At 44.5% G+C, this 13,754-nt stretch overlaps 1 protein-coding gene across 3 annotated transcripts in view; it reads right to left on the bottom strand.

Annotated features, from left to right (window-relative positions):
- The window catches only part of CRYBG3 (crystallin beta-gamma domain containing 3), a 135,904-nt gene that overhangs the window by 95,080 nt on the left and 27,070 nt on the right, over positions 1–13,754 (bottom strand). For all 3 annotated transcript variants that reach the window (XM_075072861.1, XM_075072862.1, XM_032805037.2), the window contains exon 2: positions 2,888–2,966. In XM_075072861.1, the coding sequence (XP_074928962.1) occupies positions 2,888–2,966 (79 nt within the window). The remainder of the gene's footprint in view (positions 1–2,887; positions 2,967–13,754) is intronic.

Here is a 13,754-nt window from a genome sequence, read left to right as displayed (position 1 = left end):
CCCCGTTACCATGAGGCTCCCCGCTCATCCAGAGCCCTGCCGCCGCCACCCCTGTGCGCGTAGCCCAGCCCTGCCCTGCCCCTCAGAGCGCTGTGCGCGCGGCAGCAGGGCTCCGGATGAGCGGGGAGCATCTTTCCCTCCCCACGGAGCCAAATGCTGCCCCGCGGGAGCGCCTAGCCCCAGCTCCCAGAGCACTGTATGCACGGCAGCAAGACTCTAGGGGAAGGTGGGGGAGAGGGGGGGCGGAGGCTTGCTGCGCTCGGGCCGGCACTCCGGCCTGGGACCGCGGACCCCGCAGTTTGCCATGTCGGCAGCATTTTTAATGGCATGCAGAGTCCCACCAGGCAGCCGCGTGCTATTAAAAATTGGCTCGCGTGCCATCTTTGGCACACGTGCCATAGGTTGCCAACCCCTGCTCTAAGGACCCACCAGGTAAGTCACATAAGGGCACTGAGGAAGAGCAGTTTAACTAACTCCACAGGCATCCTTGAGATACTCAGGAAATAGCCAGCATTCTGACAATATGAACACTACACCTTCCTTACAAAGCCAACTCTCAGACACAGGCACAATGAATTACCACAGGAAATAATGTGATGCACATTATAAAACCACAAATAAAAGGTGAAATTATTAAACAAGGAACTCTACCAACATGATGGAGAGTATTTAAGTTTAGATTCCTTGTAGCCAGAACCCTCTCTCAGAATTTTCGTTCATACCAATCTTTAGTACAACATTGAAGAAAAGATGGCTGAAGCAGACTCTGCATAGAGAATTTCATTATCTGCTGTAATTACAATAGACTTATAACCAAAATGATAATTGCTGAATTAGTAGATTCTTTGCAAAGTAAAAAACAAATGAGGTTTGGTGGGGTTTTTTGTTCTGTTTTAAACCAGGATAACACAGTAGTCAGTAAAAACAAAAAACCACTAGGTCACTGGTTCAAACAACTGATGGCCCCTTTGCTCCACCCACACATCCTGCTCATCCTTTCCCTTAGAAACCTTCTCATTTTCATATTTCATCCCATATACCCCTTATGCTTCTAACAGTTCTATTCAGACACATCAAATGCCCCCTCTTCTCATTCAAATCCTTCCTCAAAACCAACTTCTATATAAAACTTTTCACCAATAATCCACTGTAGAAAGATACTATGTGTGTGTGTTTTTCAAAAGAGAGAAAAAGAGCCACTGTTCTGAGACTGTATCTCACTTGGTTCCCTAGCATGTTTTGTGTCTGTATTGTAGGTCAGACACAGATTGTAAGTCTTTTGGGAAAGGTTCATTTTTTTCTCTGTATATTTTCAACACTCAGCAATAGTAAATTCAGTGCAGGTCAGTAGCATCTGAAAGACATCTTCCGTGCAGTGACCTACCTGAAATGACAGGTGTTCACATTATAGTTTGCACTAGCTTGTACTCTCATGAACTGTCTGAGCAGACACCCCAAAAATTGAATGGATGTGACTAGAGAATGAACCACCTTCTCACCCCTAAAAGTCATTCCACTTGATCAGGTTGGGGCAGAGGCTACCTTGAGAAAAGTTGCACAGAGAGTAGTAGCACTGTATGTAATTATATATACCCTAAAATAAATGTGAATGGCACTCTGCAAGCAAAACAGTGTTCCTGCCCTAAACCTCCTAAACTAAAAGGTCCTGACCACATGAGACGAAAGGTCCTTTTGCAGGATTGGGGCGTAAATTAAGACTCAATAAGATAAAGCATAGCCTCACATCAAGATAGATATATTAGAATCAGAAAACGTACAGAGAAGGGCAACATTATTAGGGGTATAGAACACCTTCCATATCAGGAGAGATTAATAAGACTGGGACTTTTCAGCTTGGAAAACAGATGACTAAGGGAAGATATGACAGAGATCTATAAAGTCACGTACGGTGTGGAGACAGTGAATAAGGAAGTGTAGTTTACTCCTTCACATAACACAAGACCCAGGGTCACCCAATGAAATTAATAGTCAGCATGTTTAAGAAAACAAAAGGAAGTACTTCTTCACACAACACACAGTCACCTTGTGGAACTCATTGCCAGGGAATGTTGAGAAGTTCAAAACTGTAAATGGGTTCAAAAAAGAATTAGTTAAGTTTATGGAGGATAAGTGCATCAATGTCTGTTAGCCAAGATGGTCAGGGACACAACCTCATGGTCCTAAGCCTGAGATGCACCAGGGGATGACTCACTAAATAACTGACCTGTTCATTCTCTCTGAAGCATGACAAGTTGGACACCATTGGTCTGACCCAGTATGGCCATTCTTAAGTTTAACATTGGTAACAAGGAAGAGGAGGACGACAAGGATTACAGCAGAAAGATCATACAGTTTTGGATGGTAACTTGTGTGATTTGAAGCCCCTCAAGGTTGTTTGTTTTAAAATGATGCCATCACCGCATACAGAAGACTGGTACTTCTAGTTAAGATGGAAGAAGCATTAGGGAGGCACTTGGCAAAATTCCTGTTCCTTGGATAAAATTATAACTTTCTCCTCCAGGACTCTGAATCCTGCATGTTTCATTAGCGTTAAATTTGCATTTATTTAGATTGTAAGCGAGGGTAGGGACTTCAGAATCATTGAAATGTTGGGAATGAAGGGACCTCAAGAAGTCGTCAAGTCCAGCCCCTTGCACTGAGGCACGGCCAAGTAAACGTTCTATCGGGGCTTGAAACAGACACTGTCTTTTTCTGTGTATATCAGCGCCTGGCACAGTGGAGACTCAATCCATGACTGTGGCCTGTAGGCACCACCAGGGTAAATATATTAAACAACAACAGTACTAATACTGCTACTTAAAAAGGGGGAAGGAGGAAGGCAAGCAGTAAACACTGGCTCAGTGAAAATTAATAAATAAAATCATACCTTTAACAGCTCAGGGAGAAGTGTTCTTTCCTTTCTATCACGTTTCACACTGATGGATTCATCTTCCTTATTTGCAAAGCTGAAAATCAAAAATAAATTTAACTATTTTAAAGACCTGCAGTAGGCAGAGCTACTTAACACAAGAGGCACTGCATCATGCAATTTAAAAGCCAGGCTGAAAGGTTTGTGTTTGTTTGTTTTTGGTTAAAAAAAAAAAAAAAAAAAAAAAAAAGAGCATGTTGCACATATTTACTCTTAAAAAAAAACACAAAATCCTGCCTGCAACACTGGGAAGGAGCATGCTCAGTTGCTATATCGGGATGGTGCATGCACAATATGGCTGGCACACTGGAGATATGAGGAAATGGAGCATGCTCAGTGCAGATGGAATCTTCAAAGACTTCAGCTGTCAAACTAATAAACCTCTAAGCATGTCCAAACTGTGATTTATTTTTCCTCAGACAGAAGCTTGTAACTTGGCCAAATTTCACAGGGACCGCAAAAGGCACAACACTGACACCAGGGCAACCACTCTGCTAAAGTTTAAGTCCCTGTTCTAAGGCAAGGATATACTAGAGCTTCTCAAAAAAATTCTTACAACTAGTTTGTTAACAGGAACAAAACCAACATACTTTCCCCCCCTATTCTTTTTCTTGGGAATGGCAGACCATTTTTGCTGAAACTTTCCCAAAAAACTTTAGCCTTAAGCAGGAAATTGGCATGAAATTTTCAGCCAAAATAGTTTAAGTTACAAGCAACTGAAAACAGGGTCCCATAATGGGAAGTGTCAGACAACCTTAACTATAGTCATTGCTGCCTGTTCTGCCTGTAATATGCCAAAAGCCCAAATCAATGTCACTCTTACCTTCATCCCCCTGCATGCAAAAATAGGGAAGAAGAAAAGTTCACTTGGTGATGTCTCAACAATTTTTGAAGACAGTCTTATATCAAGGTACCCTGTATTTATGAAACACTGCTATAGTAAGATCAACATCATCCAGTGTCTCTCTTACTCAATAAAGCCTTCTCAGTCTACTTAGATTCATACTACAGGTGAAAGGCACATTTCTGTCATTGTATGTTTCTTTATGATATGTAAAAGAGGATTTGAAAGTTGTTGGCTTTTTGAAAATAAGGAAACAGTCTCTACACCTGCTTCTTTTAAAATAACCAGGAACAGTGAAGTGTCTTCTCTGGTTTCACTGGAGAATTTAAAAAGCTCTCTCAGTTAACTGGCTGCTGGGCCATGTGCGTGTCTGACTCTTTTACAAAGAGAGTTTTACTCCCAGCTGTTTGTCAGGAGTTTGAGTTAAATGTCTTAAAATATACAAAGAAATTGTCAACAGTCTGACTAAAAATCCCTCTCCCTCTCAACTGCTCAGATTTCAAAGGTCCTCCAGCAGAAAGTAAACAAGACCAGCTATTTCTAACATTAAAGGGCAGTATTTAGCCATTAAGCCTTTTATGCAGAGACAGAAGGAGCCATTTCTTTCCTGTCTTTCACAGGTTAGGGTTAAGCTCAAAAACAACTACAGTAGGATCACCATGCACAGTATTTTTAAAAACCTGTCCAGAAGTATTTAGAGCATTAACGGGCACTTTTAAAGCACATATATAAATGGAAAGAAAGAATAAAATTAAAGATTTAGTCCACCCTGCTGCATCTCAGAGAGAGAGAGAGTTTTGATGGATTAATACCGTATCCCTATTAACTTCTTGTCTTGCCTTGCATGTGTTCTGTGAGGAAGATTTCACAACCTCCTTTAGGCAGGTCATCGCTCCATAATAAAAGTTATTTATTGTATTTAACCTAGTTTCCCCCCTCTTAGGACAAAATCCTACTCTGAGATCTACATGGCTTATCTTGATGCTGATATACTTGATGTCAATAAGAACTCCCTTCATATAGCAAAAGCTGAATAATGGGGTTGATATACACAACAAGAGGAGGATTTTCCCCTTAGCTTTTACGGCATTGCTTCTTGTGGGACCAATCCGGACTATTAATAAAACTTATCCTGTCTTTTTCTTATGACATACATTTATAGCCCATTAGAATGTTACCCCATCATAATTTTTTCCTCTACCCTTTACTCTCTCCTTCATGAACTATGTTTTCTAAACCTTTTCGCATTTTTGGTTGCTTTTTTAAAGACAAAAGGCAACATCTTTAAAGTATCATACTGACAGATACCAGATTTATTTTGTTGTAGCACCAGCCTCGCTTGGACAGGTTACTGTAGAATCCTGCAATACGTGCAATGAATCAAGAGTTAACTTGTATTTAGTTCTCAGGCAAATGCCTTAAAATAAACAAAGGAGAAAACACAGCTTTACCTTCTAGCCACATTAAAAACAAAACAAAAACATTCCCCCACCCTCCAAAACTGAACCTGAAAGTTACCTTATTAGTCTTTTTAAAAAATCTTATATGTGTTTCAACATTCTAAACCTTCTGCTTTAGTTAGTAAATAACACTGTTTTTACAGAGCCCTTGGTACATACTAGATGAGTCACACTGGAAATAAATAAGCAAGCAAGCACAAAAACTCTCTCCACAGAAAATGTGGCTCTTGTATTATTTTGTTTTCCCCTAAAAGTTGAGACTATCTTCCAAAGCAGAGAACAATAAGTGTGTCCCTGCTAGTGCCAAATATTATACTTAAAGACTGGAGAATAGTCCAGTTATTGCTGAGCAGACTCTTGATGACCTGGATTAGCACTCTTTTTACCACAAGAGAGAATTTGAATTCAATGTTTTTATCATCATTGAATGTTATGCAATTGAAGCATCTGCAAATATTGAAACATGCAACCGTCTTTTCCAAGCAGAAAAACAGGTATTAAGCATTAGTTGTACTTTCACAGGAAAACTACACAAAGTCCTTCTCTACTGTGTTCAAAACACAGGTGAGCTAATGTAACTGTTCCACTCCCATCCTCCTGTTGTAACAGAACAACCCCCTCTACGCAGCGGATAAAACATACTACGGTAAAAGCTGTGTTATCCAGCACTTTACCAACTTGAAATGTCTATGAACCAACATTTCTGATCTTTAATAGCATCCGGATGGTGCAGGGCCGGCAGGCTCCCTACCTGGCTCTGTATGGCTCCCTGGAAGCAGCGACAGGTCTCTGTGGCTCCTAGGTGCAGGAGCCATCACGAGGCTCCGTGCACTGCCCCCACTCTACCCCACACGTTGGCTCTTCAGCTCCCACTGCGGGGGTGGAACCTGCAGGCGGAGGCAGCGCACAAAGCTGCCTGGGTGCCCCTCCGCCTAGGAGCAGCAAGAACATATCGCCACTTGCGGGAAGCCTCCCGAGGTGAGCGCCACCCGGATCCGGTGCTCCAAAACCCCTCCTGCACCCAAACTCCCTCCCAGATCCCATGCCCTGCACCCCAATCCCCAGCCCCTCCTGCACCCAAACTCCCTTCTTCTTAGTTAACCGGAATTTTTGACTTACCGTCACCCCCGATTTTCCCAACATGTCAAACAAAGCTTTTACTATACAAATTTACATACAATAAGGGTGTACATTAAAGAGATATGAAGAATAAAGTAAGTATGAAGTTTATAATGACATAATCACAGGCAATATATAAGTACATATTTTCTGCCAGAAGCTGGGAATGGGTGACAAGGCATGGCTCACTTGATTATCTGTTCTGTTCGTTCCCTCTGGGGCACCTGGCATTGGCCACTGTCAGAAGACAGGATACTGGACTAGATGGACCACTGGTCTGACCCAATATGGCCATTCTTATATAATGAAGATACCCCAAAATTATATGAATCTATTTCAATTCTAACTGTCAAGTTTCAGGAAGTTACCAAATTCAATTTTTCAAACAAGATTATCATTGCTTTACACTGATAGCATGGACAAATGTAATTCTGACACAATGTATTCTAGGTTTCATTATTTATAATACTTAATAGCAGTGAATAATCTGTAAGATATTTTGTAAAAATAAAGAACTCTTAGTAATGTGATACAATACACCACTTAACTATCGTATCCTAGCTACAAAGTGAGAATGGATGACTGATGGGTGGGGAGAGAGGTTCACCAAGGGTATTAGGGAATAGGAAGACCAGACAGCAAGTATGAAAAATGGGGACAGGGTGGGGTGGTAATAAGAGCCTATATAAGAAAAAGACGCAACCATCGGGACTGTCCCTATAAAAGTGGAACATCTGGTCACCCTATCAGGGAAGTGTAAATTCACAACATTCTACATTTTTTCCACATATGCTGTTGTAGTCACGTGGGTCCCAGAATATTAGAAGGACGAAGTGGGTGAGGTAATATCTTTTATTGGACCAAGTTCTGTTGGTGAGAGAGACAAGCTTTCAAGCTTACACAGAGCTGTTCTTCTAGTCTTTCACAGTCTCACTACTTCACCCTCATTGAACGTTTCTCTCAATACAGCTATTGTTGCACCCATATCCATACCTAGTTCTTTTCTTAGATATTTTGTTCATATAAAGATCGATTCTGCAAGGCTCCGAGCTGCTGGCCCCAGTCCATCAAAGCACTTAAATATGTGCGTATCTTTAAGCACAGGAGTATTTCCATTGAAGACAAATGGGACTACACACATGTGCTTTGCTGCATCAGCTGCATCAGCTCACAGTGAACACTCAGAGGTTTCAACACTTCCACTAAATAGACAAGGAGAACTGATTCCATGAAACTGTGTCTTTTTAAGCAGACTTGGCTCACAGGCTACTTTATGTTGTTTTCAGAGAATCAATGACAGGACAGTCTATTAAACAGATTCAAACAATCTGCCTGGAGTTAACAGACAAGCTTGCCAAAACATAGTTCTAAAAACTTAAGTGGCTGCAGTACCACATCTCAGGATATCTAAAAGGTATCAGCAGGTCAAGGTGATGCAAAGTGGTGCACCCATACAATGCAGCTATTAGCAGATACCATCTAGTACATTAAAACTATCTTTGCGCTACCCCACAGGTGCAAACTTGCCCTGAAGTTGCTTTGGCTGGTCAGAGAAGGATCACTTCAGTGAAGAGAGATCATCAAGAGGCACAGAATCATCACTGTAGTTACTAAGGCCAGGTCTACACTGCAACTTTAAATCGGTTTAATGGCCGATATACCGATTTAACGCTGTATCCGTTCACACGACGTCGTCATTAATATCGAGTTAAACGGCTCCTTAAACCGTGTTGTGAGCTACAGACATTGGGCGCTCAGCCAAAATGCCAAATAGTTTTAAGAGACTCCGCTGAGGACTGTGGGATACTGGAAGTCCTCAGCACCCCTCCCGTCCTCCATGATCTCCCCCTGATGCTAATGTTATGGTATCGCGGGGGTATCTGGTTAAATTTCGTCAGTCATTCCTTGCTCTGGGAAACATCACAGACAGTCCTCGCGAGACTTTTTCCCTGGATGCCCTGCAGAAACAATAGCAACGGCAGCCCTAGAGACCTCCGCTTTTTTGTTTTTTCCCGTCACCATTTGTGTTATAATGCGTGGAGAGCAGAGGCGACACTACGGCGACAACCACCAGCATTCAATTGCCTTTTGCAATGATAGCAGAGATGGTTACCAGTGTTCTGTACCGCTACTGCCAGAGAGAATATGGGCAATACATACGGTTATCTCTCTCCTTCTGAACTGTCGCTGTTGTATCTTTTTTTATATTCTATTGAGTGCCCCTGGCTAAAATCAGCCGGGGCGCAACGCAAAAGCAAAACTTGGATTGACTCACGTGGCCACTGAAGTCAATCCTCCCTTACTGGTTTCTAAAAATAGAAGTTCTGTCCTGCCTACAAGAGAGTCAAAGCAGCAGAGAATGCCTGTGGCAGCCGCCTAATAATATGACTATACACGACGTCTGTTTAGTCTTAAGGTGCCACCAGGATTCTCTGCTAGCTTTTAACAGATCCAGATAACACACGGGGTACCCCTCTGAAAGAAGAGTCAAGTGTATTAGAAGCGCGCCAGGGCTTACGTCGGCTGTTATTACAGCGGGGTCTGCGACGCAAAGAACCGCACCCATTGCTTCAACTTCTCTCCAACCAACTCCGCAGCTACGTGGCAGGGCCCGCCCCCATTTATGTCATGCAGTCGTGAGGAAAGACAAGAAATAAGAAACTTAGACTTATTCGTGAATAAACCGGGGGGGGGGGGTGGCACTTGGAGGCAGGCACGCCGGGGCTATGAAGTCCAGGCAGGATATCCAGATTTTTAAAAAAAACGAAGGGTAGCGATTGGACTCCGTCCAAATGAGCCACCACTATCGCAATTTTTGGTTTTCAGAACCATTGTGGAGGGGGCAACTCATATTAGCAATCGGAACCTACACTGTGATCACTGGCCAGGGTAAACAGGAAAGATGAATCCCCGCGGAACTTTTGGAATTAATTCCATTTCCTAGATTGTCCACGTGAGGGTCACACACACAGGTGACCCAACACAGAGCTCATATGCACTGGTAACAATGCAGTCTCCTGAATAAATCGAAGAAGAGCGCCAGCCTGGACCACACAGGGGTTCTGGAGTCTGATCGCTATCTGGGGTGAGGACTCAAGTGCCACAGCACTGCGTTCCAAAAGACGAAATGAAAAAGTTTTTTGAAAGATTTTCAAAAGTATGGCTGAAAAAAGGGCACAGCAGGACTTCCGCAGTGCAGAGTGAAAGTGAAGGAGCTTAGACAGAGGACATGACCAAAAAACACAGAGAAGACAGACACGGATACGAGGTCAATCGGCCTCTGAGCCGAGAAAACATGCCGAGCTGATGCATACTGGACTGAACGTAAAACATCAATATTGGGGGTTACAGATCGCTACCAGGCAACCCAGACACAAGGAATCTACTGTCCCGTAGAGATTAGAACTTCAAGTCGGAATTGAGAGAGAACAAGCATGCTATATTGACTGAAGGAATGTACGTACCCGAGGTGGTAGGAGAAGGAGAGGCAAAGATGACGGAATGAAAGCAAGAACCATGAGCAGACGGAACAGCGACAAAGCGAGTGACCGTATAACCCCAACAGCCAGGAGATCTTTTGTAAGAACCCCCAGGCCAGAATATCCACAGTCCACTGCACGTCCAAGTTAACCCGATCAGAGCGGAAAAACCGACAGTGAGAGGACCATGAGACGAGCGTACGCCGGAGTAGAAGTTCAACTTACAATTCAGTGATCAAGAAACACGCGAATTAAAAACAAGATGGTTCTGTGTAGATCAGGCATTGACCGGTTCATGGAAACCAGGGCTGAGTTGCTACGAAGACAATGTCACGCCATGATAAACGGTATCAGGAAAAATTCGATAATCACGAACGAGATGCTGCATGGGAGTGGAAGAACGAAACACCTCCACAAAAATTAATCTCCATGACGCATCGCCGGAGGAGGGAACTAAAGCAGAACAAAGCTTATGATAGTCACTGGAAGAACAATTTCTGGCGCCAGGCAGCTTACCCGTCCCCATAGGTAGAGTAACTTTATCAACGGCCATGGCATTTTGCAAGGACATAATGGGACTGAAAGAGGACAATGTAACATGTGCAATCTTGGCATTCGGAGCAAGAAACAAAACGATCTCACTCCCTGGCGGGTGGTATAGCTGCAGGAGAAGAGGAATATCATCGCATTGAGGTTTACCTTTTGTAGAAGATCAGAGAAGATAAATAAGGTGGTCAGCCACCATGGCGAATTTTGTACTGGCCAGAGCGGGAGGATGGGGAGGAGGAACAAGCGATGAGCTTTTCAGCGTCCAGCAGTCCCCAGTCTGCAAAGAGGAAGTATCTCCAGTCACAGCCGCTGTGGGGGGTGAAGTAGGGTCAGCACTTAGCAGCAGCGAATCGTAAATATCGATAGGAGCCCGGAGGAATCGCGCCTGTGGTGGAATGTGAAGAGGGGGGTATTGGCTATGTGGCACGAGTTAGTCTTCCCTTTAAAACAGGAGCACAGGCATCATATGATCCAACTGGCTATCAATGAAGGAGGGACGAAACAGAGAATACAAACATTAAAAGCTTACTTACCAATCTCCGCGCGTGGATGATCACCGGTTGCCAACGTACCTGTGTCTGTAGTGTGTGCCACACCAGGTCACACAGACACGTGAAATATTTACGAACGATACAACAATAAAACGAGACTGTTGGTATAGAGAGTCCACATGTGCTCTGTACACGGTAGGATTAGTGTATGTCGCATAGAGTACTAGCATAGCTGTCAAAAGGTATTTTCCAATACTTATCCACCCTGGTTTTGCCTTCACTGCAGCTGCACATTCTCTGCAGTGCACCTATGCCATCACGAGGGCGTGACTCTGAACGGCGGAGGAAGAAGAAGACGGAAGATGAAATGAAATGTCAAAGAAATTATTGAAGTAAACACGCAATGAAGAGGGATAAACAGAATCGATTGGGAAGGATGTGCGTAGGCCAAACTAAACAGAACAGAAACTGACCAGTAGAACGATCTGAGAGGCGCTGAGGCTGGACGTTAGCTGCGTGGGCACTAAACTGAATATCCGCAAGGCAGGATGTAGTCTTCAGTGCAAGAAGAGCGCAGTAGCAGAGTGCCGCGTGCAGCCCCTGTATAACCTCCCTGCAAGCCCACGAACCCAAATCATCACTCCGCAGGACAAAGTAAGGTAAGAAGACGGATAGCGGCGGAATGGCTTTCTGCCAACACCGCCTACATACTCCCACACCTCCCTGGAGAGTTAAGGGAAAAGGCTCTAGATACGCTACAGATGATGGCCGTAAATGAGCCTTGGTCCTATTCCCCTCAACTGTCCAATAGCTCACACAGCAGGCCAGGCATACACCATTCCTAATATCTCGCTTTGTTTATAGTTCCCTTTGTAAAAAGAAGATAAGGATCGAGAAGGAAAGGGCGGAGTATGTGGACTCTATGCGAATCAGATCGAGAGCGAAGCGGGAGGAGCGGAAGGAAACGACAGTGATATTAACAGATGCATAATTCCTCTTCTAATGAATAGAATAAATGATTTTAAACAGAGAAACATCAAGATTTATTCCTTTCGGCAACCTGGTAATCAAAAGAGGCGGGAGGAGTGGTTATGCTATATCAACTGAATATACCCATCAAAAGTGGCAAGGGGTTCATAGGACACAACAGAGGTCACAGCGGGATAGCCAGGGAAAGAGTCAACGGGTACTCTCCTGGACGGTGGCTGAAACTCGTTTTCAGGCTTCTCTGATGTGCAGCGCCATCCAGATGTGCCTTCTAATCCCCTATACAGCAACACCGTCGCTGAGCTGCTCGTGACTCATAGGGCGACAGGTGAATTTGCCCACCTACGGCTCTTACGCCATCCTCAAAGCATAAATGTCTCCCCCTTATCCCAAAGATTGGTGGAAGCACACAACAGCAGCACATGAAGCGCGAGACAGCTGAGAATTAGGACTGAGATGGTACTGAGGCGAAGTAAGTTTCATGATACGCCAGCCGACACCTTAAAAGGCCAAATGCACATTCTAGGCCACGCATCCCGGCACTATGCTCAGACCTGTAGTTTGAACAGACATCCTGACCAGACTGATGCCTAAGCTCGCTGCTCAGTTCAGCAATGGCTTACATCACGGCCAATGGAGAACACAAAGGGAGAGCCTGAGGTCTCTAACCATCGATAACTACAGGCATTTCCACATCCAACGGCTTATATATCTGGCTGGAGTAATCCCTGCGGCAGCCGGTTTAAACAGACTAGTCTCCTGAAGAACCGAGCGGTCATAACCTTCCTGGCCATGCCCACGGATGTGGGGAAAACGTCCCTTGTGGCGCAGCCAGTGCTTGCAGCACCATTGAAAAGAACCCCTTGCGGTTCACCAATACTGGGTGCCGCTGGTGTCTAGGGGCAAAAGGGGATAATGGGTTAACAGACTGAGATGGTCCCACCACCAGTTCTGGAAAAACACATGCAGGCAAAAGCCCATACCAGTATCACCGTGCAACGTTGGTCCAGACAGAGTACACAACCTTCAGTAGGCAAGACAGCTTAACGACTTGCTTTTGCTACTAGCATCACTCGCAAGCCCCACAAAGATTTGCCCACATCAAAATTGATCTATCCGCACTGACGGGTGAGATGGTCTGAGACGTTGCCAAGCATTCCAAGAGCGGCCTATCTGTCAACTCGGCTCTCCACCGAAGCCTACACTGAAGGAGTTCAATTATCTGTTTGGCGCTGTACTCAGGAGGAGGCAAAAGCACTGTCACAAAAGTTTCTAAAGAGAGGAGAGTGACGAGAACTCCTCTACGCAGCAATTTCGCACGCAAATACGTCAATTCAGCAGCCGTAAAATACATGCGGTCCACAAAGGGGAATCCTGTAAATCGGTCCATGTCTTCAATTCCCGTGCCAAATCGGCGTTGTCAAGATGGGGGTAGAAAAGAAGGTTCTAGACCACATGTTATTAGCAGTAGCTTCCAAAAAATGCTGGGGCCAGCGGTTCATATGGAGAATTCTGCACTGCCAGTCTCGTCAATGGCGGCTGGTCACTCCAAGCGCGTCAGCAAATAGCTGCCCTCCTCCCTCCTCGCCTTGAAGTCATTGTTCAGTATAAGTTCCATGCCCGACGTACGAGTACGCGAAGGTGCTAGACAAACGTCAGGATAACCGTTGTGATCTCAAGTCATGATTGCTGGCATGGCGTTTGCTCAATGACTCCGAAAAGGCGCCAAAGGGTTGTTGCTGCCCTTCAAAAAGGAGGGGTAGCGCTGTAACCTCAGCACCACCCGGGGCAATGTTTTATGCCTCATCAGGCACTGTGCTCTCAACACGGAAGTGGAACTATGGATATAGCCTGAGGATATCTAGCTACCCACAGTGCAACCAGCTCGAAATCGAT

Source organism: Chelonoidis abingdonii, chromosome 1 (genome assembly GCF_003597395.2).
Source record: "Chelonoidis abingdonii isolate Lonesome George chromosome 1, CheloAbing_2.0, whole genome shotgun sequence".
NCBI classification, from domain to species: Eukaryota; Metazoa; Chordata; order Testudines; family Testudinidae; genus Chelonoidis; species Chelonoidis abingdonii.
Note: the sequence above shows the minus strand (reverse complement) of the source record. Positions and strands in the feature narration are given on the sequence as shown.